The sequence below is a fragment of the Cuculus canorus genome, chromosome Z, assembly GCF_017976375.1.
Source record: "Cuculus canorus isolate bCucCan1 chromosome Z, bCucCan1.pri, whole genome shotgun sequence".
In the NCBI taxonomy this organism is placed as follows: Eukaryota; Metazoa; Chordata; class Aves; order Cuculiformes; family Cuculidae; genus Cuculus; species Cuculus canorus.
Window position 1 is genome coordinate 7,512,408 of NC_071441.1, and position 15,061 is coordinate 7,527,468.

At 39.3% G+C, this 15,061-nt stretch overlaps 1 protein-coding gene across 2 annotated transcripts in view; it reads left to right on the forward strand.

Annotated features, from left to right (window-relative positions):
* The window catches only part of ITGA2 (integrin subunit alpha 2), a 67,762-nt gene that overhangs the window by 16,709 nt on the left and 35,992 nt on the right, over positions 1–15,061 (forward strand). The window contains exons 2-5 of one of the 2 annotated variants that reach the window (XM_054053555.1): positions 1,684–1,807; positions 9,744–9,853; positions 11,483–11,574; positions 14,686–14,800. In XM_054053555.1, coding sequence (XP_053909530.1) covers positions 1,684–1,807; positions 9,744–9,853; positions 11,483–11,574; positions 14,686–14,800 — 441 coding nt within the window. Of the gene's footprint in view, positions 1–1,604; positions 1,808–9,743; positions 9,854–11,482; positions 11,575–14,685; positions 14,801–15,061 lie in introns of those variants that run through there. The other variant, XM_009555854.2, reaches the window with a different exon arrangement.

Below are 15,061 nucleotides of genomic sequence, written 5' to 3' on the forward strand. Positions count from 1 at the left end.
GGTGATTGCTTGCTTTGCAGAGGCCAGCTGTAGGTAGTGATTGTTTGAAAAAAACTAATATATGATTTCCTGTTTTAAGTTTGTGGTAAAGAATTCGTAACTGTGTGAGTTGTGTTTAGTCTTCTGCTAGTAACTTCTGTGTTTTCTATTCTGTGGGCAAAGGCACAAAATTAATTGAAACTACTTCCATGTCATGAACTTTGCCTGCAAACTCATGTTCAGGATTTTAATGTTCTCACTATGATGTTATTATTGTTATTACTGTTACAGCCACACTACTGTGGTGGGCTGTTTATGCTGAAATAATCCCTGTTAACCTCTCTTCCAAAGCTGGTTTGGGGACCTGGAAGAGAGTGATATCAACAATGAGCTCTCTGCCAATCAAAACTAGGAAAAGCATATATTTTTAAGGTGACAAAGATCAGCAAATCTGTCCCTTAAGGGTGCCTGTTTTAGGGGATTATCATAAAGGCTGCCATTTTACTGTACAGTGATTCATACTAAATTATTGCGGTGAGGCACAATAAGTGCACAGAGCAGATAAAACTCGTTTTGTCTGAGCATACAGGAAGGGAGAGGTGACTTGGTGGATGATGTTTAACCCATGAGCGACTCTGTGAACCTGCCTCACCTGGGAACAGTACAGCTGCAGGTTATGATTTCTTCCATTGCTGCCACTTTTTAAGGGTTTTCAGGAGCCCTGATGTGTTCTTCTGGGCTGTCACTTGTTCCTGGGATTCCACAGTTGTCTCAGTCCTTCCATTTCTGAGCAGGAGGGGCAGTTTTCCACTCCTAGCTGTTAGTGGACTCTGGCCCTTTTCCTGCAGCTTTTGGATTGGACATCCTCCTAGATGTCTACCTGCAGCTCTTGATCAGAAAGAAATCACATTCTTTATGAATGAGGAGTGGGCTCCCTGGCTCACACCGCCAGTTCCCCTCAAAAAGGCATGGAGTGGCGTACCCTTGTTGCTAAGTGCACAAGTGCTCAAGAAAAAGCAATTAATACAATGAACACAGCAAAGTGGTGTTTCAGCATTAGGTGTCAAGAGTTATTAATCCAGTTCTATCTTGCATGTTTATATTTCTTAGTTTTCCTGTTTGGACAACTGTTCAGACTGTTTATACTGAAAACAAAGGATTCTGGCATAAAAATGAAATTACTCAAAAATGTAGGTTTTCTGATGCAGTAGGTGAGAATCTGATCTTTGTTCCGTGCCTCAAACATTATGTTGCAGATAGACCCTAGAATACAGACTGTATTAGCAGTAACTGTTAGTGCTTTTTTGTTTTGAAGTACCTCAGCAGACTATTGATATGTTTGCTGTGCCGTAAGCTTAACATGCCTTAAGGTAAAGGATAAGAGACTTTTGAATCATATTTCTTGCCTCACTTCAGCTAAAACATTCCCATTAGTAATGCTGCAAATTTTGTTAAGGCAAATGGAATGAGTCGTTGATCTCTGCCCACCATTTCATAACACCTGTAAAGAGCACTAGACAGGCATCACGCATGGGCAGATGGGCACTGTAGGGAAAAGTCGGGTTTTTTTCTTGCACATGTCTAAGCCTATGTTTTATTTTCTTCTGTCAGGGGAGCTGGCCCAGATGAAGAGCCTTTTTTTTCAGCAGAATCAAAATTCTTCTTTAATTTCTTCTGCAATAATCATAATTTTTCTGTTAACAGGCGTTCTTCATAACTGCTGTGAAGCCTACAATGTTGGGCTCCTAGAAGCAAAAATATTTTCTGGTCCATCAAGAGAGCAGTTTGGATATGCAGTTCAACAGTTCATAAATGAACAAGGCAAATGGTAAGCGGTTTGAATAGCATGTTATATATCCCATTAAAAGGTTAAGGAAAAATTGTTGTAATGAGTTTTTCTTTTAAAATTCCGTATTTCATTTAAATGCATTCCAATTAATACCTTTTTGTATTAGTTATCCTTTTATAAATAAATACTTACATTATCAAAGTAAAAATTTAAATAGTCTCAACACGCATGAATATTTACTTGATGTGATCCAGGATCTTTATTTCTGTTAAACTTTTACTTTCATCTCCAATACACCAGTCTCCTCAGACTCACAATTTCTGCAGAATTTTAACTCATTTCATTCCTTCCTGTACCAATAGCATCTCTTTTACTCCCTACACTTATGTGGGATATACACAAGTGTTGAGGTTAAAACAAATTACTAGGGCTTGGAAGTTGTAATTAATAATACTACAATTAAGTAAACTTAAACTCATATGATTTTGTGTCTGATAGAGTTTTAAATGTTTGGTTCTCAGGGGATGGCATATTTGGCTGTATATAATGTAGACCTAGCAAAGGCATTGTGTCCATTGTATCTCTTCAGCCATAAAATTTGATGTGAAATCTACTGTTGTCACAACATTGGACTTGATGAGTAACTAGTAAAATATTTTTTTTCTGGTAATGTTGGTTTCAAAAAGAACTTTAAAATATTAACTCGGAGTAAGCTCAGTGTTTTCTCTTCTGCAGCCTCAGTAACCACAAAGCTTAAGGTGTCTTTCATGGCAAGGTTTGCATGTCTGTAAATAGTTCAATGGTACTCAGCTACCTTAAGTAGTTATTTGTGTACACATGGTTTTAAGTCTTTAGCAGAAGGTCCAACAAGTTAATGCATATTAAACCAAGACAATATTTTAGATGCGTCATTCTCCATAGACTGAAACAGTGTGAAAGCCAAAATAGCCACAAACTACCAAGTTTACTTCAGTGATGATGGACAGATAGTAAGTAATTGAATTTTTTTCAGTGAAAAGAAAGCAAAGTGTCTAATCTGAAATCCATGGAAATGCATCTGAAAATGTATTTTACAGTTAAGGTTTGGAAAAGCCCATACAAAAGTATTGAGCTAGCTAGGACGTCTATGCGTAGGCCTGCACAGAGAGATTGTGCAGTTGCAATGGGTCCCATACGCAAAAATGTGAGACTACCTAGATCTCACCATCTCTGTTACTCTGTTACTGTATTTAACCTCGGTGACCAGGAAGCGAAGTAAAAGGAGAGCAGAACTGTGTCCTCCAAAATGAGAGCTTGATGTTTCTTCTCCCACCATTGGGTATGCTCCCAACCTACTCCCACTCCTCGCCCGATGTTGTGGTGGCTTCTTGCTGCATTTCTGCCTGCTTTAGTTATGTGTTTAGTCATCCATCATCCATAAACGAGACCTCTCTTTTTTTGAAAAAATTCTGTGCAAAGCCATTGAAAAATAACAAGAATGTCTGCCTGAAGAGAAGTGAATGCTTTGGCACATGCATGGAGAAATTTTGTCTAGTGTTTTAACCTTCCCGTAAGTTTTTTTTATAAGCTTGCAACCGGGACACTAGGTTCCAGACTCCCCCAAGCTATTTATGTTTTAAACTTCCCTGTCTTACTTTTATTTATGATATAAAAACTCCTCCACTACCACTTTCTTGGATAATGTGGGATGGAGATTGGGAAAGGAAGTAACTTTGGATGTTTTCTGGTTTCCTTTTTCCTAATTGTATGAATATTATGAATCTGGGAAACTTTTCTTTAGATAGGCACTTCATCATTTGTTCATTCACTGCTCAGTGTCTGACCATAGCTCCAAAAGTCAGGAGAGTTTTATCAGCTCCTGTTCAAGTAACCATGACTTATTATGAGACTCCAGTAAAGAAAAGCTCTTTTCAGTCTCTGTCTCAAGAAATCATTAGACAAGCTTTAAAAAAAAGTCAGTCATGCTTAACTCTCTCTTTCTCTTCATTTCTAGGCTATTTTCTTTTCCCTGAGACAATACAGCTTCTTTTTTTAACGTGCCTTATTTGAAAAAAATAACTCTGAATCTGTTCAGTAGAATTGTTTTCACCTATTAACGATGCAGAAGCTGCAGTCCATGTGCAGAGCACTTGTTGACATGGCTAAGCGAAGAGTGAGAGAAACAGTCCAAGCTTTGCATAAGATTAGCATACTGCTTTATGCCAGAGGGGAGCATTTATCATTGTATGCTTTTTATGAACAGACCGTCATTATGTAGCAAGGATGTGATGCAGTTGAAAACTCAGTTCAGGCACAGTGGGGTTACTCACTACATCAAACACTGTTGGAGTGGCACCTCTCTCCCAAGGCAAAGATTGCCCAGAATCTGAGATCCACCAGGGATTTGATCACTTCCTAGATCATGCTTCTGTTGATAAAATCACATGGTGCTATACTAAATACAGCTTTAGAAATCTTCCTGTACTCTCTCAAAGAGTAGAAAGGAGAGATACAGAAAAAAACCCCAGCAGATCCTAGTTATATTATTCAGCTGTTTTTCTGGGAGATGCATCTATGGACGCAATAAGGGCTATAGAAAATGATAAAGAGAATATTTGCAGAACTGGGACTACATGTAGCAGTATGTTATCTCTTTTACTTGGAGATGAGTTTAGAGAGAAGAGCAAAGACAGTCCAGCCAGGAGTGCAGAGGTGTAGGAGGGGAGTAGTATGTCTTGGGAAGCTGTGACACAAACCAGCAAGAGAACTGTTTTTGTGTAGTTAGATGATCAAGGGTACTTGGACCATGGTCTGTTGGGCGTTGATTTCATGTGATGCTCATAAATAAGGACAAAGTTGCAAGGCAAGCACAGCTCAAGCTTTTCACAGTGTCTGGTGGGAATTTCAAAACATGAGCTCTTTAATGAACTCAAGGAAAACCGTGAACACCAAAGAAACTCATCCATTAGAAAAGTTCAGGCAGTGCACCACAGGAGTAATTAGCCACAACAAAAACATTATTCAGTTTTTACACACGGGTTGTCCCTGTTGTGAGATCATCTGTATTTGAACCTTAAACTGAGACCTAATTCTGTGATTTATGAACATAACCTTCTAGAAAGGCAGATTGTACCTTGCCAGTTTTGTCTTGAATGTGCGTGTCCTAAACAGCAGCTGATAGTATGTTCTGCAAAGATAACAGTACTTGCTCCATGCTGAGATTTGGGTTTATATCTGTTTCAAGGGAGGAAGATAGAATAGCTGTAGAGAGATGATAAATTCTTTGTCCCACCCATATGTGTCTTCAGTCTTTGTGGGATGTGGATGCATTCCACAAGAGACCTCTTAAGTATTGCTTGGTGTCAAGTTCCAGCCACCTTATTCAGCTATGTCTTTGTGTTTAACATGCATATTTTGAATTTTTTTTTAAATTGTATTATGGAATTTTTCTTTCTAAAAATATATTGTTTCGTTCCATATCATGCCCATAATAACACCTTAATATGTATTTACTGATATATCACATAATCATTGCACTAATAGATAGTTTTAAAAATAGTTGGATGCTTCTCACTAGTCATAAACGCCCTACAGCCTTTCTCCTGAGGTGGTGCATTGCCTCTTCAGGCCAGTAATATGGTTTGCCTAAAAGACACATTTCTGTAGCAACTTTTGCTGAAATCAATAAATTTTCAAAGGCTTCTGATTTTAATGAGATAATTTCTGCCAACTGCTTTTCAGTGTTTTGGTTTTGGTTGGTTTCGGGGTTTTTTTGAATACAATATGGCCATTGTTACATCTCCTTCCTTTTCAGTGACTGTACCACTGCTAACACAAGTTCTTTGCCCAGGTTGTGCTTCCCCTAACTGCATGTCCTACAGTTTTGCCTTTTTTTCTGCTTGGAAGACCGGCTCTTTTTTTTTTTTTTTTAGAGTTTGTCAGTCAAACAGTCTTGCCATAGTTTTTGAAGTTTTGAGTCATTTGTTCAAAGGATAAGAAGTTTTAGGTGGTGATAAATGTTTTAGGGTATGTAGAAAAGCATCTATGAGAATGCAGAGTTTACTGGTCTTCATATCTATACATTGCTTCCTGTAATTGTAGGGAAAAGGGCCAGATGATTTAAGAGGTCTTTTCTACTTTTATTCTCCTATTAGCCGTCTTTGCATTTAAAAAAAAAAAAACACACTAAAGAGTAAGTAAGTGCATGAAAAGGAAAAGAAACCATAAAATGCAAAACTTACTCTGGCAACAGCTGGGAATTCAGCCTTTTGCCATGAATTCTGATTTTGTTTTCTGCTACATCACACTTTGCCAGTTACTAGCTTTGTCATGGGGTAATTTCCCAGAAATAATTCCTGTTGCACTTTGATCTGCCACTCCTGCAGCCTGTGTGGTATGGCATTGCTGCTGAACTTTATTTGACTTCATGTGGTTCCATTGCTCTGTATACAGTGTTGGAGACTGATTAAGGAGCTGAATAAAAAAATCAGTGGTAATATTACGTGCTAATTACTGTAGCATTGTGTAAAGACAGTCTACAAGGGTACAGAAGGAGGTTTTGTGAAAATAAATATTTAACTCATGGCTGAGAAAGACCATTAATACACTAGGCATGATACACTTCATTTGGAAACAAGCATCAAGTACTTTGGTACTCATTTCTTGCATTCTTTCCTGATACATTCTGTTTCACTCCATGTCATGTGCATCCTGTTTAATCGCAATAAAAAAAATTTTTTGGAGTTACCAGGATGCCAGCCAGATAGGCTTTTGCTTTCTTCATTTATGGTGTTTCAGAGAGATACCCATGCATTTTCCCAGACCAGTGTTGTGTAACTCTGTACCGTAATGGTTTATACTAATTTTCAAAAGCACGTAGGACATGCAGATTTCTAGTATAGATTAGGGTGAATTAAGCTTAAGTAAGGCTTAGGATACGAGATAATTGCTTTATTTCGTTGGACCTTTAAGGATGGCAATTAAAAGTAGAGGGCTAGACTCAGCAGAAGTTGGCTAGTTACTTTTTCTCAGGAGCATATTGATGGCAGATTAGACTAGTTAACTCAAATAAGGGAAGAAGCTTAATATCTGTATTAATTTCTTAAAAACACAGCATCAGTAGTCAGCTCTAAGGGCTAAATTCTGTGTGGAGCGGCATTTTTTTAGCCTACAGCATAGTTAGGGCACTGAGATTCGTGGTTCCTACAAATCTACAGGGAAAGCTAATACAGTAAAGGGGATGGTAGTATAAAAACTTCCAGTAAAGTATGAGGAACATAAGCTAAATGAAACATCAAATTATGTTGGCTTTGGGTGGAGTTGACATAGATTTAGATTTGTGTTTAAAATTAGAAGAGTTTCTCTTTGTTTACGTTTCTCTGTACCATGCAACAACTATCAGGTTAGTTTTAGGGCTAGTGAAAGTAAAATACAGCTGAAAATATTAAATTCTAGGAGTGCATTAGGTATAAAGAGTGATGGCTTCTTGATATAAGCAGATGCCTGGGTTGGAATTAATTTTGAGGTTTGAGAAGACAGGAGTTTCAAAGCCCAATTTACTGCTAGCAGTATAAACCCCACAAGTGAGCACAAATATGCATCCTGAAAAGAAGAGAGCTGCTTTTTCACCATGTGGATGGTGTTTGTCTCTAGTTTATGCCAACAGCAAGGGGGAGACTTGGAGTTAGGCTTGGATTTGGGGACAGCTAGTGCTCAAGCACATTTCTTCTCTTTGCCTCTTCTTCTCAGTCTTTGTGAGTGAAACTATGAGCTTTGGGCTTCAGGATAACCTATGGCCACAAAGCGATGCCTGGAAAGAGATCTAGTGTGAGTTTGTTGACCAGACAGAGTGGTGCATGGGGTGATACCAAGATACGTTAAAAGTTATTTGAATAACTTCTATATTCTTTGAATATTCTTTTCCTGCAGGAAACCTGAAATGCATTTGCCTTCTGGGAAACTTACTAAAAAAAATGCACTAATATTTATAAATGTACACAGTCCAATGTTCAAGTTGCTTTTCAGCATGAACTGTCTGTTTCAGGTTCGGATATTACTCATGCAGCATTGCCATCCTTTTTGAAACTCTCTTGTATGTCCACAAAAACTGTCGGCTCTCTCTCTCTCTCCCATCAGCTCAATTAAGGTTTTATAACTGTAAGTAATTCTGTAGTACCTAATAAGAGAGGACTGTAACACCATGTCTTCCTCCTGTCAATCACTACTGACTGGCTCCAGCCCTCGTGTCATTGCAAGTGTTTGCATGTTGTATCATCTATCAGCACATGACCAACAGAGTAGTTTCTCATGAGCTCTGATTATTTGGTCCCAAGCTATGATGGTTTTGGTTTCCGCTGTGCAGAAAAGGTTATAGTCTTCAGAAAATAACAAGGAGTTCAGAGACCTCTCACGGCTAGTGTAACATACACTGGTTTTATATAGAGAGGTATTTATACGAACCTGAATTGCAGTTTTAAAGATGCTAAAAGTACACAAAATCCTGTTCCTGCTGTCTGCATAATCACTCTTTTTCAACAAGATAACTGAGAAGCAGGCAGGTATTTTTAAATTGTACTTGCACACAGAAAACACAATCTGAAGTTTGTGTTTAATCGAGATGAAGTAAATTAAAAAACGATGTGATTTAACAGTGTTTTCTTTGAGCAAGCTAAAAAGAATTCAAAATCTTGCTTGCACATCCAAAGCTATGTCTTTTTAGCAAAGCCATTTTATTCCAACTAGTTATAGAATTGCAGTAGTTAAATCAGATGATCCCTGGTAAGTTAATATTATACATAGCATTTGTTTTGAAACATAATAATTTCATAAAAAGTATTCTTTTATAGTCTATGATATTTGCATTAACTGCGTATAAAATTTTAGAGGATGACAAATTTATTGTTGCAACATATTGACTACCTTTAAAAAGATCTGTTCTTATGAAACTCCGTATTCTGTACTGGGGTCCCATTGCTTATTCTTTTACTGCCCCATAAATGCATTAATTACTGCCATGAACTATTCTTTATGAAAGGCACGTCATATTGCTGCTGGAGCAAATACCGTGAGTCCCTGCTTTGCAGTCATCCATTTCATTTTTCCTGTGCCGTGAGGTAATTTTCCTGTGGTCATGCTTTGCCTTGCATTTATTTCACTGCACGTTAAGCTTTATAAATAATTGTCCTTCTCTTCCAGCCCGCCATGTCCCTATACTGTCTAGTGGTTTCACTCTTTTAGAGAGAGAGTTGTGCTAAAAAATGAGTGTTCTTAAGCAGTACTCCCAGGGGGTGAATTAATTGGTTTTGTGAAAGCTTCCAGATAAAAACTAAGGGGACTTTGAGGAGCAGATATTAGAGGGGAAACCCTATAGCAGATAAAGGAATGAGGCAGAGAAAAAGAATAATTTCTTATTGTTGGCATAAGTTAGTGTAAGTCTTAATTTACTTGTTCAGGATTAAATACTTCACACAGAAGACTGTTATCACCTGCAATATTTTCTTTCTGACTCAATGTTGTTAAGGTGTGGTAGAGTTCAAGCTCAGACATAAGCATTTTACTGTTGCTGAGCAAATTCTGGAGGAAATGCTTCTTATCAGCTAAAATAATGACTTAATAGGAATCGGTTAACTGCTAACTGACAGGACAAGGAATTTTTTGTCTCTTAGTGTATATATTTCTAAATCTGCATGCATCTGTATATATTAATGTCTGCTGTACTTCTTCTGTGCTATAACATAGTGTCACATAAACAACAATATACTTATTTGAGGCAGCCTGATCCCCAGAGGCTTTTTCATCAGAGTTGCCCCTGGTGAATCCAGCATAGTAACATGCAAGTAAAGCTGCTAAACAGCTCTGGAGAAGATTTCTGAATGCCTTAGGTGCTATTTCTGGTAGAAGCTTCTTTACTGTTACCTACAGTTGTGCCTTGCAATAATGCTGCTGAACTTGTCCAGTATCATTAAAGACCTAATGAAGTTCCTGTTACTTACTTCAGGTTGTTGGTTGGCTCACCCTGGAGTGGCTATCCGGCTAACAGAACTGGAGATATTTATGCATGTCCTGTTGGTATGTCCGAAACCACATGTAAAAAATTGAATTTACAAGGTACGTTATAATGAATAATGTCTCAGTAAATTGTTCCGGTTTTCCTAGTTTTCATATCATGCCAATCTGCCTTATTAAATCTTTTCTTAACTATCTCTCTGCCTAACCGCAGTCTCTGTCATGTGTGTGTGTTTGTGTGTGTGAGTGTGCTGCCAGGACTCAGTGCCAGCTACTGGTGAGACTCCTGTGGGGTTTAGGTTTGTGTGTGTGTGTTGATGAAAGCTGGCACCTGCTGCTGAAGTCAGGCAGGGGCTGTGGGTGCCCCAGCCTGTGGTGCCAGCTGTGGAGCCACTGGGGTCTCAGCTGGTGGAGCAACTGACATCCTTAACTTCCACCTGTGGGGCGAAAACAGTGGGTGTCCCAAAACCAGCTGCTGAGATGACCAGGGCTCCACATGAGTGAAGGGCTCTGCACTGGTGGCTGGACTGGGACCATGGGTCACAGCCCGCTGGCCTGGTGCCAGCTACCTGTATCTTCCCTAAACCAGTGTTGGAACAGGTCGGGGGGTTGTCTGTGTCTTCACTAGCAAACTTTCAGCTGACCAGCTAGCTAAGGGGGCCTCAGGTCCTGGTATCTGGCAGGTGGGGGGCCCTTGCTAGTGTGCCATGGGGATTGCATGAGGGACAAGTGTGCGCATTTCTGCACAAGCACCGAGCCGGACCAGCAGCTGAGTAGAGGAGACGTGGGGCAGAAAGAGAGGCTGTGCTGGTACTTGGGCAATCAATGAATGCGCATGTGCTTGTGAACCCAGAGTGTGTGTGTGTACCTTCACTGTTGATCTTCTGTCTCTGCCAGCTCAGGAGGAGCATGCCCATATGTTGGTGCTGCTGAAGGCATCACTTTCTCTGTGACTGTCTGTGATACCAGCCCATCAGGGTCTTCCTTGTGTGTCAGTGTGTGTCTCGGATATGTGCTCAGCTTCACTACTGGTGCCACATCCCTCAGCCTGTGCAGAGACCTTGGGTCTCCGGGCACTGGGCTGGGTTCCCACAGCCAGACAGGAGGGTCTCAGACCAGAGTGGCTGGAGGAGGCTACCACACTCTTAACGCAGCTTAGTACTTGTTACATTCTGATTTTGAATACTTACTGGATATACATTATATGAAGCCTTTTCTGCCTCTGTGTGTTTCCAGACTGAGTATAAAATGGGATTAACTTTTGGATACAGTGAAAATATGGGGCAGGAGAGTGTGCTGAGATGCCTACTTTATGCTTAGTTATGGTGCAGAACACTTCTATGCTCCACTGCTCCTTCCAGGTTTTTTTCTAAAGCCTGATGCCAGATCAGAGAAGTCTGGTGTCCTGAGGAATGTAACAATAGCTGCTCAGCTGGCAGCTTCTCAAGCCAGCCAAAAATACTCAATAGGTAGACCTTCTCACTTTTGCTTTCAGCTCTTTTGAGGGCAGGTACTCTAAATGGCCATACTTAATTCATGCGTTTGGTTAATGGTTAGCAAATTTATTGAGAAAGATTAGCTTTCATTTCTTTTGTCTCATAACTGTGTGCAGCCATTTGGAAAAGGCATCTTAGGCTCTGAGAAATCAAGCTTTCAAAAAGGAATTCTAACTTAAAAAATTGCTTCTGCATCTTATTATTGTTGTCATTACTGAATCTCTCTTCTTTTCAGCTTTAATAAATATTCCAAATGTGACTGAAATAAAGGAAGACATGAACCTTGGCTTGACCCTGATCCAGAACTCAAAAACAGGAGGATTTTTGGTAAGTATCAAGGATATATTCAGTACATTCAGAAATTCCTGGGAAAATGAAGAAACTAGAATTCTCTACATTTTTTTTATAAGTTCAAACTGAATGTATTTTATTATGCAGCGTAGATAATACATATTTTGCATATTTTAAAATATTTTAAAATAATGACATCCCACTGTCATTACGTAGGATACAAAATCAGAAAAATTACAAATTCTCTCTTTTTTGTCATTTGTCTAAATATCCTATTGAAAGGGCAAACCATTAAAGATTCTGGAATTTAAGTCAGACAACATAGGCCAGAATATTTCCACTGTGGACATCTGGACATCTTTAAGGCAGTCTTGTATAGTTCTGATGATGCTTTTAAAAGATGGCATGGTATCTCTTCTTCACCATGCGTGCTCCTGTGGTGACTGCTCTCCTGAGGTGTTAGGATTTCTAGTCCTGTGGATCTTCAATGTGTTTTGTTTGTTTAGTGAGCTGGAAGAAGATCCATTTTTTATGTGTATATCCTGCAGACCAATCTCCTTGGAGCTTGTAAAACAGATTTCATAATTCAAAGGAAGTAAATGCTTGTATAATATGCTTTTTTACAAGCTTAACCATAAGCATGAAAACTGTTGTAGTGTTGGTGTATTCCAGTTTGATGCGTACATTGTGCATCAGGCATGTGCAGTATGGAAGTGAAATAGTAAACTACAGACAAAAGAACTCTGAGGATCACTTTAAGCTTTGTATTTTTCTGTTTATCTTCCTAGTAATCACAGAAGTATTCAAATGGCTGTTATCTTCATTACCACATAGCCCAGTTTACTAACTACTTAAAATTAGGTCTAATTCCAAACTTTTCAGCAGCTCTTTTGGAGTTAATTAATTATAACTTCAAAATACAACAACAGAGCTCCTCTTGATTGCTGGCTTGAGAAAATACTGATTACAAAAATCCTATCCTATCTCTTGGATAATATCTTTGATTACTGTTAATACTGTCCCATGCATACCCACTTTTAATCAGTATTAGTTATCATAGTGATTTAAAACATCTCGCGGAAAGAAATGTGTTTTCTAATAATACTTCAGTGTCCTTCAGATAAGTAGAATTTTCTAGTCCATATGTTATTGATTGACTCTTCTTAAATTGCATAAAGTAACAAAAACCCCCAAAAGTTGAATGCTGGGAAGTGAACAGTGAGCCACATCTTTGGCAACAAGAGTTCTTTTTGACATAAGGAGAAAGGTGCTTATCTGAAATAGCGAAACCCACGTGACCTAGTCGTGGCAAGAATTGACAACAAGCAAAGATTGTCTACTTATAATTGCAAACTGCTGCCAGCCAGGACTTTGTTCCCAGATGCCACCTCTGCCAGCTGGTCACCGTATGATGTGTTACGCTCAAGGCTTCCTCCTCCCATCTCACAGTGGTCCTTCTTCCTGTGGCTGCTTCTCTCTGAGCTTCCATCCACTTGCACCAATCTGCGCTGCATCCCTGGGATGCTTTGCTGGACCATGACCCAGCCTGGCATGTCTGTGCTGCAGCTCCCGAGTCCTGCTGTGTCAGCTGTTTGATTGACATCACAGTTTTGAGTTGCCACTAATACAGAAGAAAACTAGAAAATGGGCAGATGAGATTCATCTTAAAAGAACTTTAAAAACTAGTAACTCTCCTCTAGCTTCATAGATACCAATACAGTTTATTTTTTACTTCTCACTTCTGTAAATGTCCATGTTTTCCACTAAAACTAACCGTACCCCATGTAGCAGCTAAAAATGCCATGCATCTCAAGATCAGATAACACAGATATACTTGTTCTTCCCTTGTCTAGAAAATCTGCCATCTTGTCAAATACGTTAGAATAGTTTGATGTGGTCTACCACTGGTAAACCGGTGTGCAATTTAGCTCATTTTCCATTTGCTCATTCCTTTAACTTCCTTTTTTCAGTATTCTTGAGAAAAGCATAACAGTGCCATTCACTCTCTCTTCTCTTCCTAAATAGAGGTGGTGCATTTTCTGTTTTCCGGGCTCTTGAGCCTGTTTAGAGCAATAAGGAAGTACATTTAGTGAAGTTATAATTTATTTCAGAACTGTTGAACTAGAGGTTATGTAGAGGTTATGTTTTTCTTTTAGTTCATAGCAACTTATTTTAAGATTTTCCCTATATTTTTCATAAACTTTCATAATATGTTGAAAGTTTTCTTTTTAAAAGAGTATTCCTGTTCCACTCACCCCCCACCTGCAATGTCCTCATGGCAAACTACTGGCTCGATATCTGTTTTTTTATGTAGGTACTTCTGTAAAAATGCTTCTAATAGCAGAAGTGTGGCTGTCATGCAACCAACTGGTTGATCCAGCTGAAAACGTTCCTTTTCAGAGAGATCATTTTCAGCAGAGAGGCAAGATTATCTACACAGGAAGGCAATAAAACACATAGCCCAGGGTTACGTGAGGCCAGGAACAAACTTCTCTTAGCTGCAGCTAAATAGGACAGCAAACGCTGCAAGGCTGCACCCTCACTGGAGATGATGAAGTTTAACTTGTAAATATTTTGGCAAGGTGAATTTCCTTTGGGAGCAAGGCTTCTAAGTTTAATAAACGTGCATGTGCGTGAGCACTGATCACAAACTCGTTCAGTCTTGTCCCGCTGTTGGTGATGAGGGAGGGTACAGCAAGGAGGGCTTCTTGCTGTGTTCGCAGCGATGTGCATGCCCATGACTCTGATGCCATCTCCTGGTTACTGGAAGTACTTCTCTGCGAGTTTATAAGCGATGCGCAACCCTAGTTTTTAAACCTGCTGTTTGTAGAGCAGGTGGCTTAAAGCAAGATAGTTTCCTTGCAGATCAAGTCACACTGCCTAGGTGTTCTAGGTGTGCATAGTGTGGCGGGGCTAACTTGCAGGAGGAGGCACTAGCATGATCATGAATGGAATTTCTCATTAGAAGGATTATTTATGAAAGGGATTATGCTGTCACCAAGATTGCAAGAGATTTGGCCTGATAACCCAAAAGGGCATCTCTGTTCCTCTATGCCTATAGTCCTCCTTATTGTGCTTTTGTATATGGATATGGTGAGACAAATATTTGTTATTTTCATGGTTTCTTTTTTGTTGTTATTTTTAAAGACTTGTGGTCCCTTGTGGGCACAGCAGTGTGGAAGCCAATACTATGCAACAGGAGTCTGTTCTGAAATCAGTCCAAGTTTCCAGATCCTAAGAAGCTTTTCTCCTGCTGTTCAAAGTAAGGCAACATGTTCAAAACAGAGTCAATGAAAGAAAACCTATCAAACAAAACCAAGATACTTTGTGTCGGGGTCTCTTAATTTGGGATATTGTAAAGAAATGTATGTGCAAAAAGCAAAGTCCTGTGATTCGCTCGTAAGAACTGACAAATCATGATCTAACACTAGTATGAATATGGACTCATTCCTCTGAATTCAGAGGCAGTGCACCAGCGCAGACTCAGAATCTACCTGTGCTTCTGTTCTACTGAATACTTATT